The following is a 19,408-nucleotide window of genomic DNA, read 5'->3' as shown; positions in this document are numbered from 1 at the left end:
AATGGGAGGATCAACGGCTAGCCAGGACCAGACAGAATCCATCAGAACCAAAGGAAGAAACAGGTCTGTGGTCAGGCGGCCAATTAACCAAGAAGAGATCCACAGAAGGAGAGGGTAGATAGGTAGAGTAGAGAGGTAGAGAGAGAGAGATCAAATGAGAGAAGGTTTTGAGAAAAGAAAAAAGAAAGCATGTCCAAAAAGTTAGAGGGAGCAAGAGATCCAAGAAAGTTCCAGAGAAATATGTAAAGCAGTAGATCCACAAAATCCACTATATATATCCAGATAAAGAGCCTGCTCCTGCACCTATCTCTAGCCCAGCAGGTCTCACTGTGCCTGGGGCCGGTGCTCACAGCCTCCCCCCTTCCTTCCTTTCTCTCCACCCCCTCTGGGTCCGCAGCTGGAGGAGGGAAATAAATGCTTCAGTCAAGAGGAGCTCCACCACCTCTACCGCTGTACCACTGCTCTGTCTGAGGGCTAGCCAAACCAAACACACACACACACACAGAGGGAGAAAAAGGAGGAGGACCAATGGAGGGGAACCCCCTTCTTCTCCGCTTCCCACTCCACCCCGCCTCCTCCACCTCCCGCATCCCTCCCCCAGAGGCCCTCGGCAACGCTGGGCATTGTGCTATCGCTCTTCAATGGGCCATCCGTCATATGGGGAGGAGAGAGAGAAGAGAAAGGAGAGAAAAGGAGAGAGACCTCTTAACCTCCTAGCCTCTGTGATCACCCCCACAAAAAAAAGGTGGATGCTGGTGCATGATAATACTAAAAGGGGGTGAATAGTGGGTGAAGGAGGGTAGGTTAGAGGACAAACCACATTGGCCTCCTAACTACCCCTCTCTGTTTTCTATGTGTTCTTTATTTAACCAGTCCTTTCTTTTAAAAAAAAGAGAGGAAAGGTTTTATTTTCCATAACCAAACATGAAACAGTCCGGTCTCTGATCACCATTCACCCACAGCTTACTGCTGCACAGTTTGTGTGTGTATGTGTACACATGTGTGCGTGCGTGTAACGCACTCCCCGCGCAATGCCCTCCATCTGAGCACAATCCAACCACCTACACACACACCGCCGCCACCAACCACAAATTACAAGCCGGATTTGAACTTTGGGAATCGCCCAAGACGTAGCGAAGGTTTCCAAACTACTGGATACGAGATCCTTGCCAGGACTCGGCACATTTTCAAACATGCTTTTAGCTGCATCGACGACACTGCCATAGCCCTGAAGACATTAAAAGAGCCCTGAAGACCTTGAAACCCTGTCAACAACACAGCTACTGAACTCATGCAACCAAATGGTGTTTCAATACAGTAGAAGCACACTTTCCCTATTTCTCTCTCATACCAAATGCATCGAATTCTACCGCACTCTCCCACACCGATGCAGTAGTTACATAGTTCAACAATCCAGCCAGCGTGCAGCACAACACACACACACACACACACACACACACACACACGAATCCAGCTCACTACTAGTCTGTCAACTCACCTTATAACACATCCATTTCTTATAAACCCTATAAGCATCTGTGGATTTAATGACTGTGGACTATGGCCATAGAGGCAGAGAAGATGTGGCCATTTAGTTCATGTGTTTAACAGCAACAACAACAAAAAAAGAAGCCCATTAAGTGGTGGAGCAGAGAACCGCAGGGTGTGTTTTGTTTCAGAACCCTGGGAGGAGGAGATTAATCTCCGTGTCCCCTGGACAATGGGGCCCCGTTGCGGAAGGGGGCTTTGTTTTGGAGGACCCCCGCTGCCTGGTTCTCTAGGGTTAGGTGGGGAGTGGGGGGTTGGGGTGGTCCTGATGCTGGCTGTTATGGGATGAGGGTGTGTGTGTGTGTGTGTGTGGGGGGGGGGGGGGGGTCTGGGTATAAAAAAATATATATGGAGAGGAGAAATGGCAAGAAACGATAGACCACTATCAATTCAGTGCATTATAACACTTTCACCACATCTCAAATTCTCTCTCTCTCTCTCTCTCTCTCTCTCTCCCCGTAGACTGTGCTCCATTAACTCACAGACCTAATAGGAAAGCCAGTGTTGCATTACCATAATAACGTGATGTATGATTATAACCCAGTTTAGTTCACATTATGGTGCAGTCAGCCGGAAACACTCTAAATCACAGAATGCCATCTGGGCCCTGGTTGCTATGGGTACCAGCTGTGACCCTGCTAATGAAAGAGCATCTAAATATGCTGCAGTGAGCAGGCTGGTCAGATTTCACCTGCTGTGTGTGTGTGTGTGTGGGCATGTGTATAAATATATAAACATCAACTTAATCCCTGGAAACAACAAGATTCTACATAGCAACACTGAAGCGTAGTCAATTTTGTCACTGTAGAGGTAAATAAAAGGGTGTTTGGTACTAAGTGGTTGCGTTGGGGGTTTTCTGTTATCTTTTGGTGTGTGAGTGCATGCCGGTGTGTGTGTGTCTGTTCTCTCTATTCAGAAACAGGCAATCCCTGAGCCTCCCCCCTGATGAGTACTAAATCCTAAGTGGGGATCTAAAGCTCGGCAATTAAAAGCATCTCGGTGAATGAGTCACACCCACAGTGACTCGCGGCGTCAAGTTGAGCGCCATTGTGATCCCCACACAGGTAGAAATCGGAGCCATTAAAACAGCTCAGAACATTCCCTGAGGCAGCAGGTGCTGAGTGCTGAATGTTTAACACAGCAGAGGACAGAGCTCCCATAATTTATCCACATCCTAGTTCATTTTGAGGAAGGGAAATGAAAGGATCAGATAGGTATATCAATCACACACCAATCAGATCGGAATCATTCAGAAAGTGGACAAAACATACAACATAGACCAGCAACTTAAGTACCTTTTCGGCGACAAACCAGAAACCTCTCGTCGCTAGCCATGAATTCTGTGTAAACACACACAAAAAAACGTCAATCTCTTTAGTCAGCCTACAACGGTTATTCAGTCCTACCACCATCCCATTCGAGGGTGACCTTACGACCTACCCTCTGCAGGTCATGTGACATCATCACCAACGCGTGACCTCTACCTCATGGCCCCACCCTCCCTATCGACGCCACCACACACTGTTTAGATGGCGATGGTGTCCGATTGTGTTAGCCTAACCGTGGTCCAATGGTCCCAGGAGTGACCACGTTCAATGGCCCTGTTTGTCTGACTGACGTGCTCTTTGTGACACTATCGCAGGAAAGGAGCGAAGGAGCGAAAGAGGCGAGAAGGGCATCTAAGGGAGGTCTCTGAATTGACATAAGCCCAGTAGAAACAGATGGGCAGAACTAATTAATATGGTTATCCTGGACCGGGAGAGGGAGGGGGGGGGGGGGGCTGTGACCTCACACAGAAAGACAGGGTTGAGACACAGGAACTGGAATTAGATAAAGATGGACATTATGTCATAAAGTGTACATGAGAGTCCAATCATTTCGTTCCGTTCACACATTCATCATGTACACAAACAACATCATTGGTGAGGATGATCCTTCATACCTCCTGAATAATCTTGAGATGTATGATATCACTGTCTAATCCTTCTCTATCTGATTCTAGCACAGGTACAGGAATACAAATATACCTGGAAATACAGTGCATTTGGAAAGTATTCAGACCCCCTTCCCTTTTTCAACCTTTTGTTACGTTACAGCCTCATTCTAAAATGGATTGACAAGAGGGGCCTCCCGAGTGGCGCGGCAGTCTAAGCCAATGCATTACAGTGCTTGAGGCGTCACTACAGACCCAGGTTTGATCCCAGGCTGTGTCACAACCCGTCGTGACCGGGAGTCCCATAAGGCGGTGCACAATTGGCCTCAGCGTCGTCCGGGTTAGGGGAGGGTTTGGCCGGAGGGGGTTTAACTTGGCTCATCGCGCTCTAGTGACTCCTTGTGGCAGCCGGGCGCCTGCAGGCTGACTTCAGTCGTCAGTTGAACTGTGTTTCCTCCAACACATGTGGCAGGCGGGTGTTAAGAAGCAGGTCATGTTTCGGAGGACGCATGACTTGACCTTCGGCTCTCCCGAGCCCGTTGGGGAGTTGCAGCGATGAAACTAGATTGTAAATTGGATCACAATTGAATATCACGAAATTGGGGAAAAAAAGGGGGTTAAATAACAAATATTTACATAAGTATTCAGACCCTTCGCTATGAGACTCAAAATTGAGCTCAGGTGCATCCTGTTTCCATTGATCATCCTTGAGACGTTTATACAACTTGATTGGGGTCCACCTGTGGTAAATTCAATTGATTGGACATGATTTTGAAATGCACACACCTGTCTATATAAGGTCACACAGTTGACAGTGCATGTCAGAGAATTAACCAAGCCATGAGGTTGAAGGAATTGTCCGTAGAGCTCAGAGACAGGATTGTGTCGAGGTACAGATCTGGGGAAGGGTACCAAAAAAGTTCTGCAGCATTGAAGGTCCCCAAGAACACAGTGGCCTCCATCATTCTTAAATGGAAAAAGCTTGAAACCACCAAGACTCTTCCTAGAGCTGGACGCCTGGCCAAACTGAGCAATCGGGGGAGAAGGGCCTTGGTCAAGGAGGTGACCCGATGGTGACTCTGACAGAGCTCCAGAGTTCCTCTGTGAAGATAGGAAAACATTCCAGAAGGACAACCATCTCTGCAGCACTCCACCAATCAGGCCATTATGGTAGAGTAGCAAGATGGCAGCCACTCCTCAGCAAAAGGAACATGACAGCCCGCTTGAAGTTTGCCAAAAATCACCTAAAAGACTCTCCGACCATGAGAAACAAGATTCTCTGGTCTGATGAAACCAGGATTGAACTCTTGAACTCTTTGGCCTGAATGCCAAGCGTCACGTCTGGAGGAAACCAGGCACCAGCTCATCACCTGGCCAATACCATCTCTACATTGAAGCAAGGTGGTGGCAGCAGGGATGTTTTTCAGCGGCAGGGACTGGGAGACTAGTCAGGATCAAGGGAAAGATGAATGGAGCAAAGTACAGAGAGATCCTTGATGAAAACCTGCTCCAGAGCATACAGGACCCCAGACTGGGGTGAAGGTTCACCTTCCAACAGGACAATGACCCTAAGCACACAGCCAAGACAATGCAGGAGTGGCTTCGGAACAAATCTCTGAATGATTTTTAGTGGCCCAGCCAGACCCCGGACTTGAACCCGATCGAACATCTCTGGAGAGACCTGAAAATAGCTATTCAGCGACGCTCGCCATCCAACCTGACAGAGCTTGAGAGGATCTGCAGAGAAGAATTGGAGAAACTCCCAAAATACAGGTGTGCCAAGCTTGTAGCGTCATACCCAAGAAGACACAAGGCAGTAACCACTGCCAAAGGTACTTCAACAAAGTACTGAGTAAACTGAATTTTTATGTAAATGTGATATTTCAGTTTCAGGTTTTTGCTTTGCCATTATGGGGTATTGTGTGTAGATTGATGAGGTAAGAAAACGATTAAAAAAAACGATTTAAATGTAGAAAACATCAAGGGGTCTGAATACTTTCCGAGTGCACTGTATAAGATTACATTTCTGGGTATATTGTGGGCATAATACATACAGTATATTGTGTTTGTTAACATTGATATAACGTAATGCAGCATTCAATATGAATATAGGATGACAACAGCTACAACAACAGTGAGTCTGTTTTATATAACCGTGCCAAAACACTACTCATAAAATTGTATGAAAAAGTATGTGTTGCTTGTGACTGATGGGCTAGATACTCTGTCACAGAGGAATACTAATAGCCTGGTCCCAGACCTGTTTGTGCTTTGTTTGTGCTTTTGCCTACTCCAAACACACTATCAAGACAAACACTGTCACGTTTGGCATGACAATTCCATAAAGAGTTGGCAAGAGAGCAGAAACAGACTGGCACCATCCAGGCTAGAATACTAACACTACCCAAACAAAACAGAATGAACACTTCTACAAAAATATCTGATATCAAAGCAGATCGAGGCCGTTCCATTGTGTCGCTTTTGAGAACGATAGAAACAGGTCCATGCCAATGAATAATTGAATAGTACATTATATTTTCCATCTATACATTTCTGTATTGATCTTCTTTATAGAAATAACCTGCTAGTTCTAAGGGGAAAAGCCAAGATCCTTATCCTGAAATAGATGAAACAGAGTCTAACGTCAACAGTATCAGAGAATCAAATGGTGTATTAGCAGTGTGTGACGTCTGTGTGTGAATTAGAGAAGGAGGCAGGGCTGTGGCGGCTCTGGACTGATGGTTTCTGGGATAGCGATCTAGCCTTCCCTCAGTGAGCAAGCGAAGAGGCGTGCTGTCGTGGGCTTTATCAATGCCAATATAGGCTCCTGTCTGAGACTTTCATTGTGGCACAAACTGAAAATGACAAAGACACAAATCCAGATAGAAGCAGACAAAAAGACAAACATATCCTAGATTTCACACACACCCCCTCTGATATTATACTCGTTTCTTTTCTGATCTGATAAGATTCCACAGTGGACATAGCCAGTCATTGAGAGCGCAATGCCTGTGTTCTACCGACACACAGACACACGGTCCATACGCACACGGTGCGCTTTGTCTTCGTCTTTGTTTTTCTGGTCATCACACATTTTAGACACCTGCTGTTCACACATTAGTCAAACTATTCAAACTAGTCAGAGTGTATTCACTCTGCGTGAGCTGTAATGTGTGTGAGCTTCACTGTGTGTCGATGGGGAATTAAGCCAGTCAAACCGTTTCTCTTTTAGCTCAGACATGAAAATCACAGTGAGAAGAATGGATACAAATTTGGGAAAAATTTATATTTACATAAAGCAAGATTATTTTGGAAGACATTATATTGGTAATTGGACTCGATTTGTCAAAACATTTATTACATACAGTACCAGTCAAAAGTTTGGACACACCTACTCCTTCAATGGGTTTTCTTTATTTGTACTATTTTCTACAATGTAGAATAAAAGTGAAGACATCAAAACTATGAAATAACACATATGGAATTATGTAGTAACCAAAAAAGTGTTAAACAAATCAAAATATATTTTATATTTGAGATTCTTCTAAGTAGCCACCCTTTGCCTTGATGACAGCTTTGCACACTGTTGGCATTCTCTCAACCAGCTTCACCTGGAATGCTTTTTCAACAGTTCCCACATGTGCTGAGCACTTGTTGGCTGCTTTTCCTTCACTCTGCAGTCCAACTCATCCCAAACCATCTCAATTGGGTTGAAGTCGAATGATTGTGGAGGCCAGGTCATCTGATGCAGCACACCATCACTCTACGTCTTGGTCAAATAGACCTTACATAGCCTCAGATCCTCAAAAGTTTCTACAGCTGCACCATCGAGAGCATCCTGACTGGTTGCATCCCTGCCTGGTATGTCAAGTGCTCGGCCTTCGACCGCAAGGCACTACAGAGGGTAGTGCGTACAGCCCAGTACATCACTGGGGCCAAGCTTCCTGCAATCCAGGACCTCTATACCAGGCGGTGTCAGCAGAAGGCCCAAAAGATTGTCAAAGACTCCAGCCACCCTAGTCATAGACTGTTCTTTCTGCTACCGCATGACAAGCAGTACCAGAGTGTCAAGTCTAGGTCCAAAAGGCTTCTAAACAGCTTCTAACCCCAATCCATAAGACTACTGAACATCTAATCAAATGGCTACCCAGACTATTTGCATTGCCCCCCCCCCCCCCCCCCCCCCCCCTTTTACGATGAGGCTCCTCTCTGCTTATAATCTATGCATAGTCACTTTAACTCTATCTACATGTACATACAGTATTACTTCAATTACCTCGACTAACCGGTGCCCCCGCACATTCACTCTGTACCGGTACCTCCTGTATATAGCCTCACTATTGTTATTTTACTGCTGCTCTTAAATTATTTAATACTTTTATTTCTTATTTTTTTCAGGTGTATTTTTCTTAAAACTGCCTTGTTGGTGAAGGGCTTATAAGTGATCATTTCACTGTAAGGTCTACACCGCACGTGACAAATAAAATGTGATTTGATATGTGAATGCATTGCCCTTTCTCCTTCCCCTTTGTCATGGTAAAAAGCAATGAAGTCAGCCAGACCTCCAGCCAGTTTATCCACTGTGAGGGGAAATTAGCAATCGAATGCAGCAGGAAATAGAGTCCAATCCCCCTCCCCTTTCATTCTCACCTACTAGGCCCTACTCGTCTCTAGAAGGCCCAAACAACTGGTAAAATACGGGCACCATTAATGTCAATGGTCCCTGAGACAATGCTTGAGGTTAAGAGGGTTCCAAGGCTGTTGATTGTAAAGAGAGTATGGAGGAGGAAGGGAGGAGAGAAACATCTACCGCCAATCAATATCATTCCATTAGGGTCAATTAACTAGATATGTGTCCACACGGTAATCAAATATATTCACAAATACCACCAATCAAAAACATAGCCGCTATCTGAACCCAGCACCTCATCAAGTTCAAAGTCTGAGAATTAAATTGAGTCCTTGAATTAAATCACACCCAATTACAATAATTCAAATGACTAGAGTCATTATCAACACATTATGCATGCTCTTATCTAATGGTCTGATTAATGGAACTCCGTGTCGACACTAAATCTCACGCGGAGAGACAGATGACTATCTAGCCTTCCGACGTCCCAGACAATAATAGAGAAATGTAGTTAAGATATTTTAATATCGCTCTCAGCAAAGCTCGTTCTGTCTTAACTGAAGGTCCCTCTACATCCTGAATCGATACTTGCTTTGAGATCATTTGAGCAAATACTGGGAGAAATTCAACTCTCTCCAATAGGCGGTCATTGCGGTGTGCTTTTCATTCAGACACTAACATAGATAAGCCCTAAGCCTTGGTTATAACTCTTAATGAGAACCAGGCTTTTCATAAAAGATAGACTCAAAGCCTTTATCTAGAGAAATGCTTATTAAGATAAGACCTCCCTATCACACTACTGGCAGATGGGCAGATGGATGTGTGTGTGTGTGTGTGTGTGTGCTGGCATCTGTGTGTGCATGTGTGTATGTGTGTGTGCATGCATGCACGTGCGTGTCACCTCATAGTCTGTTTATACATATACTGTTGTTTACTCACTGTGCACAGTACCAGTCAAAAGATTGGACACACCTAGTCATTGCAGGGTTTTTCTTTATTTTTACTATTTACTACATTGTAGAATAATAGGTATGACATCAAAACTATGAAAAAAGTGTTTAAAAAATCTAATTATATTTTAAACATTTGAGATTCTTCAAAGTAGCCACCCTTTGCCTTGATTACAGCTTTGCACACTCTTGGCATTCTCTCAACCAGCTTCACCTGGAATGCTTTTCCAACAGTCTTGAGCGATTTCCCACATATGCTGAGCACTTGTTGGCTGCTTTTCCTTCACTCCCCGGTCCAACTCATCCCAAACCATCTCAATTGGGTTGAGGGTGAGTGATTGTGGAAGCCAGGTCATCTGATGCAGCACTCCATCACTCTCCTTCTTGGTCAAATAGCCCTTACACAGCCTGGAGGTGTGTTAGGTCATAGTCCTGTTAAAAAACAAATGATAGTCCCACTAAGCCCAAACCAAATGGGATGGTGTATCGCTGCAGAATGCTGTGGTAGCCATGCTGGTTAAGTGTGCCTTGAATTCTAAATAAATCAGAGACAGTGTCACCCGAAAGGCACCCCTACACTCAAGGGCTTTGTTAAGGGGGGGGGGGGGGGGGGGGGCCGGACATGAATGATTCATGGTAGGTAGGGGCCCCTAAATGTTTAGAGAATTATTTGTCTATCATTTGTTTTTAAATCTGTGATGAAAATGAATACGTATAACCATAATTAGATCAGGCATCTTTACCCAACCATCCCAAAATACTGTTTCAGAGTATTTTCTGCTATGATTTATCTCCTGTTGAACTTACTCAGGAATGCCCACATAATGTCTTGACACTACAGTTGCAGTTTCTCTGTAGCTACCACATTTACGTTGGCAGTCCACATAGCCAAAATAAAGAAAATCCTGAACTATGTTATTTAGGCATATATTTAGGAATTATGCATAGGGCAGAAGAGGGTTAGCCTTGTTTATAAGAATTGGTAATACATTCTTTAATCTGAAACATGGATCATTGGCAATTTCTCCATTAAAACGGAATACAATACGATATACAAAAAAATAAGTCACAAATTGTGTAGTTATTCATAATAAAGCGTCATAAAAATCTCATGACAGACTGTTTTTGTTAACATTAGGAACCAATGCAATACTGTTCATATAGGCAAAGGATGAAGGTGGAAACTAGAATTTGCACAATTGTAGTATAGAGCAGCAGAAGCGTATAGTTAGTACATTTAGTAACACATATTGTTCAGTATTTTAATCTGAAACATTCTGATTTCTATGTTAGGGGCACGGTAGGTTTTTGGGCAACGCCCCTGCCCACACCATCACACCTCCTCTATGCTTCGTGGTGGGAACCACACATGCGGAGATCATCCGTTCACCTTCTCTGCGTCTCACAAAGACACGGCGGTTGGATACCAAAAATCTAAAATTTGGACTCATCAGACGAAAGGACAGATTTCCACCGGTCTAATGTCGATTGCTCGTGTTTTTTGGCCCCAGCAAGTCTCTTCTTATTATATATAGTAGTGGTTTCATTGCAGCAATTCAACCATGAAGGCCTGATTCACGCTGTCTCCTCTGAACAGTTGATGTTGAGATGTGTCTGTTACTTGAACTTTGTGAAGCATTTATTTAATGAACTTATTCTCTGCAGCAGAGGTAACTCTGGGTCTTCCTTTCCTGTGGCGGTCCTCGTGAGAGCCAGTTTCATCATAGTGCTTGATGGTTTTTGCGACTGTGCTTGAAGAAACATTCAAAGTTCTTGAAATTTTCCAGATTGACTGACCTTCATGTCTTAAAGTAATGATGGACTGTCGTTTCTCTTTGCTTATTTGAGCTGTTCTTGCAATAATATGGACTTGGTCTTTTACCAAATAGGGCTGTCTTCTGTATACCAACCCTACCTTGTCACAACACAACTGATAACTTTCAAGAAGGCACACCTGTTAATTGAAAAATATTTCAGGTGACTACCTCATGAAGCTGGTTGAGAGAATGCCAAGAGTGTGCAAAGCTGTCCTTACGGCAAAAGGTGGCTACTTTGAAGAATCTCAAATATATTTTGATTTGTTTAACACTTTTTGGTTACTACATAATTCCATATGTGTTATTTCAGAGTTTTTATGTCTTCACTATTATTCTACAATGTAGAAAATAGTAAAAAATAAAGAAAAACCCTTGAATGAGTAGGTGTCTCCAAACTTTTGAATGATACTGTATATACTATTTTGTCAACATACCTTATCCTAATATACCTACTACTGTACATAACACCCTAATTTGCTCCAGGGACGCTGTACTACTATGAATGACCATTTAAAACAACACATTTCACTGCACCTATCCAGTGTATGTGAAAATAAAATAAAATAAATATATATATATATTTACCAAATTATACACATCACATAACTTTATACACTCACTCTCATATGATAAAAAAAGAAATACACATTTGTATTGTATTTGCGAGACATTCTACTGCACTGCTGGAGCTAGTAACACAAGCATTTCGCTGCACCTGCCATAACACCTGCAAATCTGTGTACGTGACCAATAAACTTTGATTAGATGGTGTGTGTGTGTGTGTGTGTGTGTGTGTGTGTGTGTGTGTGTGTGTGTGTGTGTGTGTGTGTGTGTGTGTGTGTGTATACGCGCGCGTGTGGACATGTCCATTGGAAAGGTCTGTGACAAGCTGCCACAATAGGCAGGGTTCACTTCCAACCCTAACTGTGACAGAGTGACAGACAGATCAATGCCACAAATGGAAGAAATGGAATAGAATAGTTACAATAACGTGTGTATGGCTGAAAGGAGGAATGTACATTATCTCCAAAAATATAAACACAACATGCAACAACTTCTAAGATACTAGACACGTTCTAACTTCTTGTCAATGCTTAGACTTCATTCCTAGTCACCCCCATAAACAGACTGAGGTGTTCAGCATCCCAGAAGCTCCTAGAAGCTCCTAGAAGCTCCTAGAGGCTCCTAGAGGCTACGGTCATTGCAGTTTTTCCAACCTCCTCTCTCTGTAAAATCAAATCAAATTGTATTTGTCACATGCGCCGAATACAACAAGTGTAGACTTTACCGCGAAGTGCTTACTTACAAGCCCTTAACCAACAGTGCAGTTCAAGAAGAAGAAAATATGTACCAAGTAGGCTAAAATAAAAACTAATAATGAAAAGTAACACGATAAGAATAAGAATAACGAGGCTATATACAGCCACTTCCACAGCCAAGGATAAATGAACCAGCGACAATGCACAGTTAGATATTGAGGCAGGGAAAGAGGGAAAGGAGAGGAGGCATAGATGGGAGGGAGTGAAATAGAGGCAGTGAAACAATAGATGGAGAAGGTGGGGGGGGGGGGGGGGGGGGTGAAATGTGCTCCCTGGAGATCAAAGAAAACACGGTCCTGAAAATACTCGGTAGAGAAGTGCTATGAATGCATGGTGAAGACACCCCCCCCCCCCCCCCCCCCACACTCGCCCCCATGTACACACACTCACACACACATTCTCCTTTCTCCTTATACACAACACACATCCTCGTTCAGAGGCATTCTCTAAATTCACAGGCAATGTTTTGTATAGTGAGCAGCATTTTTACACCATAGACAAGGAGTGGTAGCGATGCCCTTGACTGTGACAAACACACACACCCACACGCACGCACACGCACGCACGCACGCACGTACAGCATTGATGGCCTTGACAACCTCCTTCCTGCCGGTTTGGCAATTGTGCCACTCTGGCTGTATTCACTGCTAAGCAATAGAGGGAGAGGTGATGCAGTACATAACGTATGCTCACCACTAGAGGCCAGTAGAGTCTGCATGTGTACATTCATTGCAAACAAATATGTCAGTGTGCCAAGCCATTTGCCTGGAAAGGTGATTTCCCTCTCTCATAAAGACTAGGGATGTGCATATTTTTCTTTCAAGACAATTCTATACGTATCTAGATACATGGGCTCTGATATAGGAACGATGCGTTTTAGTTTTAAACGATTCGGTGCGGCTAGGTTTGATTAGAGAACGAGTCGTTGCGATTCGGTACGATTTGACGGACAAACATTTGTTGCATGAACATTTTCCATTCTAAATTTAAATCTGCTGCTGATGGAGCTCATAAGCTGGGCCTCTCTGAGATGGATCTGTCTGAGTTGACTTCTGTGTGTGTGTGTGTGCGTACGTGTGTGGTGAGTGTAAATTACAACAACGAAAACACCAAACTCCTCCTCTACCAAACTTTACAGTTGGCACTATGCATTCGGGGCAGGTAGCGTTCTCCTGGCATTCGCCAAACCCAGATTCGTCCATCAGACTGCCATATGGTGAAGTGTAATTGATCACTCCAGAGAATGCGTTTCCACTGCTCCCGAGTCCAATGGCGGTGAGCTTTACACCACTCAAGCTGACACTTGGCATTGCGCATGGTGATCTTCGGCTTGTGTGCGCGGCTGCTCGGCCATGGAAACCCATTTCATGAAGCTCCCGATGAACAGTTCTTGTGCTGACGTTGCTTCCAGATGCAGTTTGGAACTCGGTAGTGAGTGATACAATTGAGGACATTCTGTGAGCTTGTGTGGCCTACCACTTCACGGCTAAGCCGTTGTTGCTCCTAGACATGTCTACTTCACAATAACAGCACTAACAGTTGACCAGGGCAGCCCTAGCGAGGCAGAAAATTGACAAAACTGACTTGTTGGAAAGGTGGCATCCTATGACGGTGGCATGTTGAAAGTCACCGAGCTCTTCAGTAAGACCATTCTACTGCCAATGTTTGTTCATGGAGATTGCACGGCTGTGTGCTCGATGTTAGCGGTGTTGCTGAAATAACGGAATCTACTCATTGGAAGGTGTGTCCACATACTTTTGTATATATGTCTTTGGTGGATGTACTATGTAGATCTGAGCTGAGCCATAAAGGAAGCTAGGCATCGGGCCACTATCAAATTAGGGGGCCAATGTACCCTATGATTTTTGTCTCCCCCACTTTGGTTCTGAAATCAACATCACCCACTAACTAACTTGTCATTTTTGCAGATTAAGTGTTTGAGCTAGTAATGTATCAATATTTATCATTTACAAATTAGTTATGACATGGCCAATGAATATATAGCACTTTTCCTTCAAGACAGCTGTCAATGATCACGTTAGGCTGCGTTTCATTATTTGTTTTTATGGCGGTTTGATCGCGGGTGAGGCACTAGTAATGTCTGCCGTTTTCGGTTTGGCAATTTGTTTCAAATGTATTTGTCTCTAAAAATGCGTTCTGCTACTAAAATCTGTGAAATATAGGCTAAACTGACAACGGAGTGAAGAGCAGAAATCTCAACTAGCAAACAAGTCGCAGCAATGAAGAATTGAGTGTGCGCGCGTTCACGCGAAGGGGGGGGGGGGGGCAATTCTGCCAGGGGGGATTTTCGGCACAGCTGTTCCCGTTATACACAATTTTCAATAGCGCATAGATAACAATAAGCTAGCAAATGACAACGGTTGTCACTCAACCAATAAACCCTAATAACACGCAAGCCATTTTAGCATTTGAATCTTGAAGGCGCCGTGTGCAGTTGTGCAATATTAGGAACAGGCTGCCGACCTCGCGTTGTTCTGCGAGCGAAACTGGTGACACACACACAATGCTTTCTGCTACCAACATCAGTGACACGTAGGCTAAACTGACAACGGAGTGAAGAGCGGAAATCTCAACTAGCAAGCAAGTCGCAGCAATGAAGATTGAGTGCGTGCGCGTTCACGCGAATGGGTGGGAAGTATTCTGTCGGGGGGAGATTTTCCGGCACAACACCAGAATAAAAGTAAGCCCACCCGAGACACAACTCACATCTGGCTTCATGCTAAACGCGGTTTACAATATATTTTATTTTGATTGTTGAAGTTCACCATCAGCAATAGTTGTGGTAGTTTTGCTTAAACAATCAGTGTATGTGTACATTTTTTGATATAATGACGACAAGCACTTTTGTGCAGCGCACTGTATGGCTGAAGCAAGAGAAGAGAAGATTACTCTAAAAACTTCCAAACAGTCAAAACTTTTCGATTTTGAGACCGTGTGAAGGAAGCGCACAGTTGAATCATTGAGTTTGACTAGGCTACTGATATTGCCTGGGGTTGTTCTGCATGCAACGTTACTGTCAACAGAGTGACATGCAGTTCAACACAACATATGGGAGGTCTTTTCGGAAGGTAGAATGTAATATCAGCCAAACATTTGAGTGAACCGGCGATTCGAAACATTTGAATCGATTTTCTTGCCTGTGCATGCTACGATTTGGATAGGTTTGGGGTCCGCGGACCGATGCACTTATATCTTATATATTTTAATTCGGGGACAGATAGTTATCGGGCAATCGTTACATCCCTAATAAAGACCTAACGAGAGATACACATACACACATGTAAAAGGTACGCACCACACACACAAGCCATGTACTGTATATATTTATGATCTCAGAGAGCACTTTCAGCGAGAGGAGAGTGTGTGAATCTACGTTTTAGAAACTTGTAGACATTTCCCCCATTTAACCCAACCTGTCTGGGACAGTGAGTGCGTGTGTGTGTGTGTGTGCATGTGTAGACTATATTTTTTTAAACAGTACATATGACAGTGAGGGGTCATGTGGCCTGGTATGTGACTGATACTCCTGATAATCCCACAGATTACAGCTAATGTCCCCCTCAATCGTTGACAATCTACACTACATGATCAAAGGTATGCCATGGACACCTGCTCGTCGAACATCTCATTCCAAAATCATGGGCGTTAATATGGAGTTGGTCCCCCTTTGCTGCTATAACAGCCTCCACTCTTCTGGGAAGGCTTTCCACTAGATGTTGGAACATTTGATGCGGGGTCTTGCCTCCATTCAGCCACGAGAGCATTAGTGAGGTCGCCTCGCAGTCGGCGTTCCAATTCATCCCAAAGGTGTTCGATGAGGTTGAGGTCAGGGCTCTGTGCAGGCCAGTTAAGCTCTTCCACACCGATCTCATCAAACAATTTCTGTATGGACCTCGCTTTGTGGACGGGGGTATTGTCATGCTGAAACAGGAAAGGGTCTTCCCCAAACTGTTGCCACAAAGTTGGAAGCACAGAATCATCTAGAATGTCATTGTATGGTGTAGTGTTAAGATTTCCCTTCACTGGAACTAAGGGACCTAGCCCGAACCATGAAAAACAGCCCCAGACCATTATTCCTCCTCCACCAAACTTTACAGTTGGCGCTATGCATTGAGGCAGGTAACCTTCTCCTGGCATCCGCCAAACCCAGATTCGTCTGTCGGACTGCGAGATGGTGAAGCGTTATTCTTCACTCCAGAGAACGCATTTCCACTGCTCCAGAGTCCTGTGGCGGCGAGCTTTACACCACTCCAGCCGACGGTTGGCATTGCGCATGGTGATCTTAGGCTTGTCTGCGGCTGCTCGGCCACGGAAACCCATTACATGAAGCTCCCAGCAAACAGTTCTTGCTTCCAGAGGCAGTTTGGAACTCGGAAATGAGTGTTGCAAACGAGGACAGAAAAGTTAAATAACATATATTAATCCAAGAAAATTGAAGGAGAAAGGGAGAGAGAAGGAGGGGGAAGGAGAGTCGGAGACAAACGGAGCGAGAGAAATATAAAATGATTAGAAGAACGGAAGCCCCACAGCAGGAAGAACCCTCTCGAGATGATCATCTCATTCCCTCCTCATCACCCGGTTAGTTTCTGTCCTCCAGAGACTGTGATAGGATTCACCCAGGAGGGGATAGAGAGAGCAGAGAGAGGCCAGGGCCAGACCCCACGCGGCCATGGAGAACTGTGTTATCTCTGGACCAAATATAAATGTTCTGTTCCCAACTCTCTTGCCTCTGCTCTCCTAGGAGAGGAAAGGAGAGGAGAAAAGACTAAGACAACGGGGGAGAGAGGAAAAGGGAGTAAAAATGGATGAGGGTGAGGGAAGCATGTGGTTCCCAGGCAATTAGGCTGTAGTGAAGGAAACCATGGTTGGCCTGGGTAGAATAACTACTGTATTCTGGTAGAGAGGCAAAGTCTACAAGTCTCATAGGGAATGGGCCGCCACGCAGCACCCTCTGACAGGACTGGATAGAGATGTCTCGCTTTTCGGAGACTCGACTAACACACGTATACTCGAAACACATGCACACACAGCTGCAGCCTGTGTGTAGTGATCCATGGCCTACAGTCACAGCAGTGGCATGGCTGTCTCTCTCTGTTAGACTGAGCTAATGTCACCCCAGCAAAGAACCAGCCACCTAAAATACACAACCCCCCAGTAAAGAAAGAACCACACACACACACACACACACACACACACACACACACACACACACACACACACACACACACACACACACACACACACACACACACACACACACACCTGATCTGAATCTTGAAAAAGGTGCATATGGAGAGAGATAGTTGATATTCTGTAGGGTTAAACCATACCACCTCCGTATCCCCGAGTCACAACAGAAGTGTGGGTGATCAGGGGTTAATCTAGCCAGTTGATGGTGAGGACTGCTGCCGTATCAACGTCAAACACAGAGAGAATGAGCTATGATGAGCTACCTTGACACACCACACAATCAGTAAGGTACATGTAATAACAAAAGGGATGAATTGTGGACAGTGTGTTATTCAATTGTGACGATATTTCTGTTCTATTTTTAAAGTCGCTCCAAGTCACGTTTTGGTACGGACACGTTGCCAAGCACTTGCTCAAAACACACTCAAATGCGCACACACACACACAAACACACTTGCGTCTCGTTCCCCCCACTGCACAGCCTTACATGGCATTCAAGCGATCGCTCTCTCCACAGAGGCATTTCTGCAGCGTTGCTAAGCAGACCAATAATTCACAAACAAACCAAAACATCCACCCCCTGCTATCCTGAGAGTCAGTTTGCCTGCTAGCCTGCCTGGACACTGGCAGAGTCAGCCTCCCCTTCAAGAGCATGCATTCAAGGAATCACACCTCTTCTCTGAAGGGGTTAACACATCAATACAGAACCACCCAGCTACAGATATTTCCTATTACACAGTAAAAACGGCAGAGCAAACACACATACCTTTGTAGAATAGAGCTAGAGAGAGCGAGAGAAAGAGGTGTGGATAAAAGGGAGTGACAGTGAGAGATGGACAGGAGAACGAGGAGTGATGGAGGCAAAGAGAGAAAATGGAGTGACAGACGACGAGAACGAGGAAGCAGTGTCTCTCTCTAACCTGAGTGTCAATACCACCGTCTGTCGCTGGAGCGCTCCTGGTTTTGGGGGCTCCCCAGACCCCCTGGGGGCCCACCTTGAGAACGTGTCTGTCGGAGGGCTTGAGGGGCACGGGCAGTGGTAGGGGCAGGGTCAGGGGGCGCGAGGGCACCTGTGGAATGGGCAGAGCGCTGTGCACCGGCTTGGGCAGTCCCGACTTCATCTTAGAGGCCAGCAGAATGGCAGGCATCTTCCTCTGGGGCACCAAATAGTCTCAGACACACACACACACACACACACACACACACGGTACAGTCCGACCACACTCAAGCAGTTAAGCCGACGCTGTCCTCCCAGTAAGCAAACAGTCTTACCAGCTGGAATAAAAGAGTGGGATAATAAGACACAGTCAATGTGTTGGGAAGTGTCCGTGTGGTCTTCCTGAATCCCAACGCTCCTATCTATAAGAGGAGGGATCAGCTGAGTCTCTATCCAACAGTGGGAGCATTAGTCCAGGTCCAGCTCTCTCACCAAGATCCCACCTGTTCCCTGGCTGTAATCCCTGCTCTGGTTGATTAGGAATACCGGTATTCCCAGTCTCTTACCGGGAATTCCCTGTACTTTGATGGAGGAGCTGGCAGTGTTCCATTTCCCCGGATTCAGTGAGTATTCGTCAAGGAAATTCGGGACGTTTTTCTTCCTGGTGAGCGGAGTTCATTATCTTCTCCGGACGAGAGATGGAAAAAACTCTGCTTCCCTCAAGGAAATGAGGAGGAAGAAGGGAACGAGGAAAAGGAAGAAAAAACCCCCAGAGAGAACAGCAAAGGAGGACCACTCGCTTCGGCGACCGCTCTGCCTGTGACTGCACTCTCTCTATTCCTCCTCCTCTCTATCTCCCTCCCCAGTATTGGCCCTGTAGCAGGTGTGGCTTAGGGATAGTGGAGGACAGACATGTTTGGATGACAGCCTTAGGCATCTCTCTCTCTCTCTCTCTCTCTCTCTCTCTCTCTCTCTCTCTCTCTCTCTCTCTCTCTCTCTCTCTCTCTCTCTCTCTCTCTCTCTCTCTCTCTCCTCTCTCTCTCTCTCTCTCTCTCTCTCTCTC

At 45.1% G+C, this 19,408-nt stretch overlaps 1 protein-coding gene across 6 annotated transcripts in view; it reads right to left on the bottom strand.

Annotated features, from left to right (window-relative positions):
• Positions 1–19,177, bottom strand: part of nav2a (neuron navigator 2a) — a 131,982-nt gene extending 112,805 nt beyond the window's left edge. For 5 of the 6 annotated variants that reach the window (XM_055899114.1, XM_055899109.1, XM_055899111.1 and 2 more), the window contains exon 1: positions 18,329–19,177. In XM_055899114.1, the coding sequence (XP_055755089.1) occupies positions 18,329–18,556 (228 nt within the window). In that variant the 5' untranslated portion in view covers positions 18,557–19,177. Of the gene's footprint in view, positions 476–18,328 lie in introns of those variants that run through there. The other variant, XM_055899113.1, reaches the window with a different exon arrangement.
• Between the last annotated feature and the right edge of the window lie 231 nt (positions 19,178–19,408).

Source organism: Salvelinus fontinalis, chromosome 35, assembly GCF_029448725.1.
Source record: "Salvelinus fontinalis isolate EN_2023a chromosome 35, ASM2944872v1, whole genome shotgun sequence".
NCBI classification, from domain to species: domain Eukaryota; kingdom Metazoa; phylum Chordata; class Actinopteri; order Salmoniformes; family Salmonidae; genus Salvelinus; species Salvelinus fontinalis.
The sequence above is the reverse complement of the archived record's forward strand: the minus strand, read 5'-3'. Positions and strand labels throughout refer to the sequence as shown.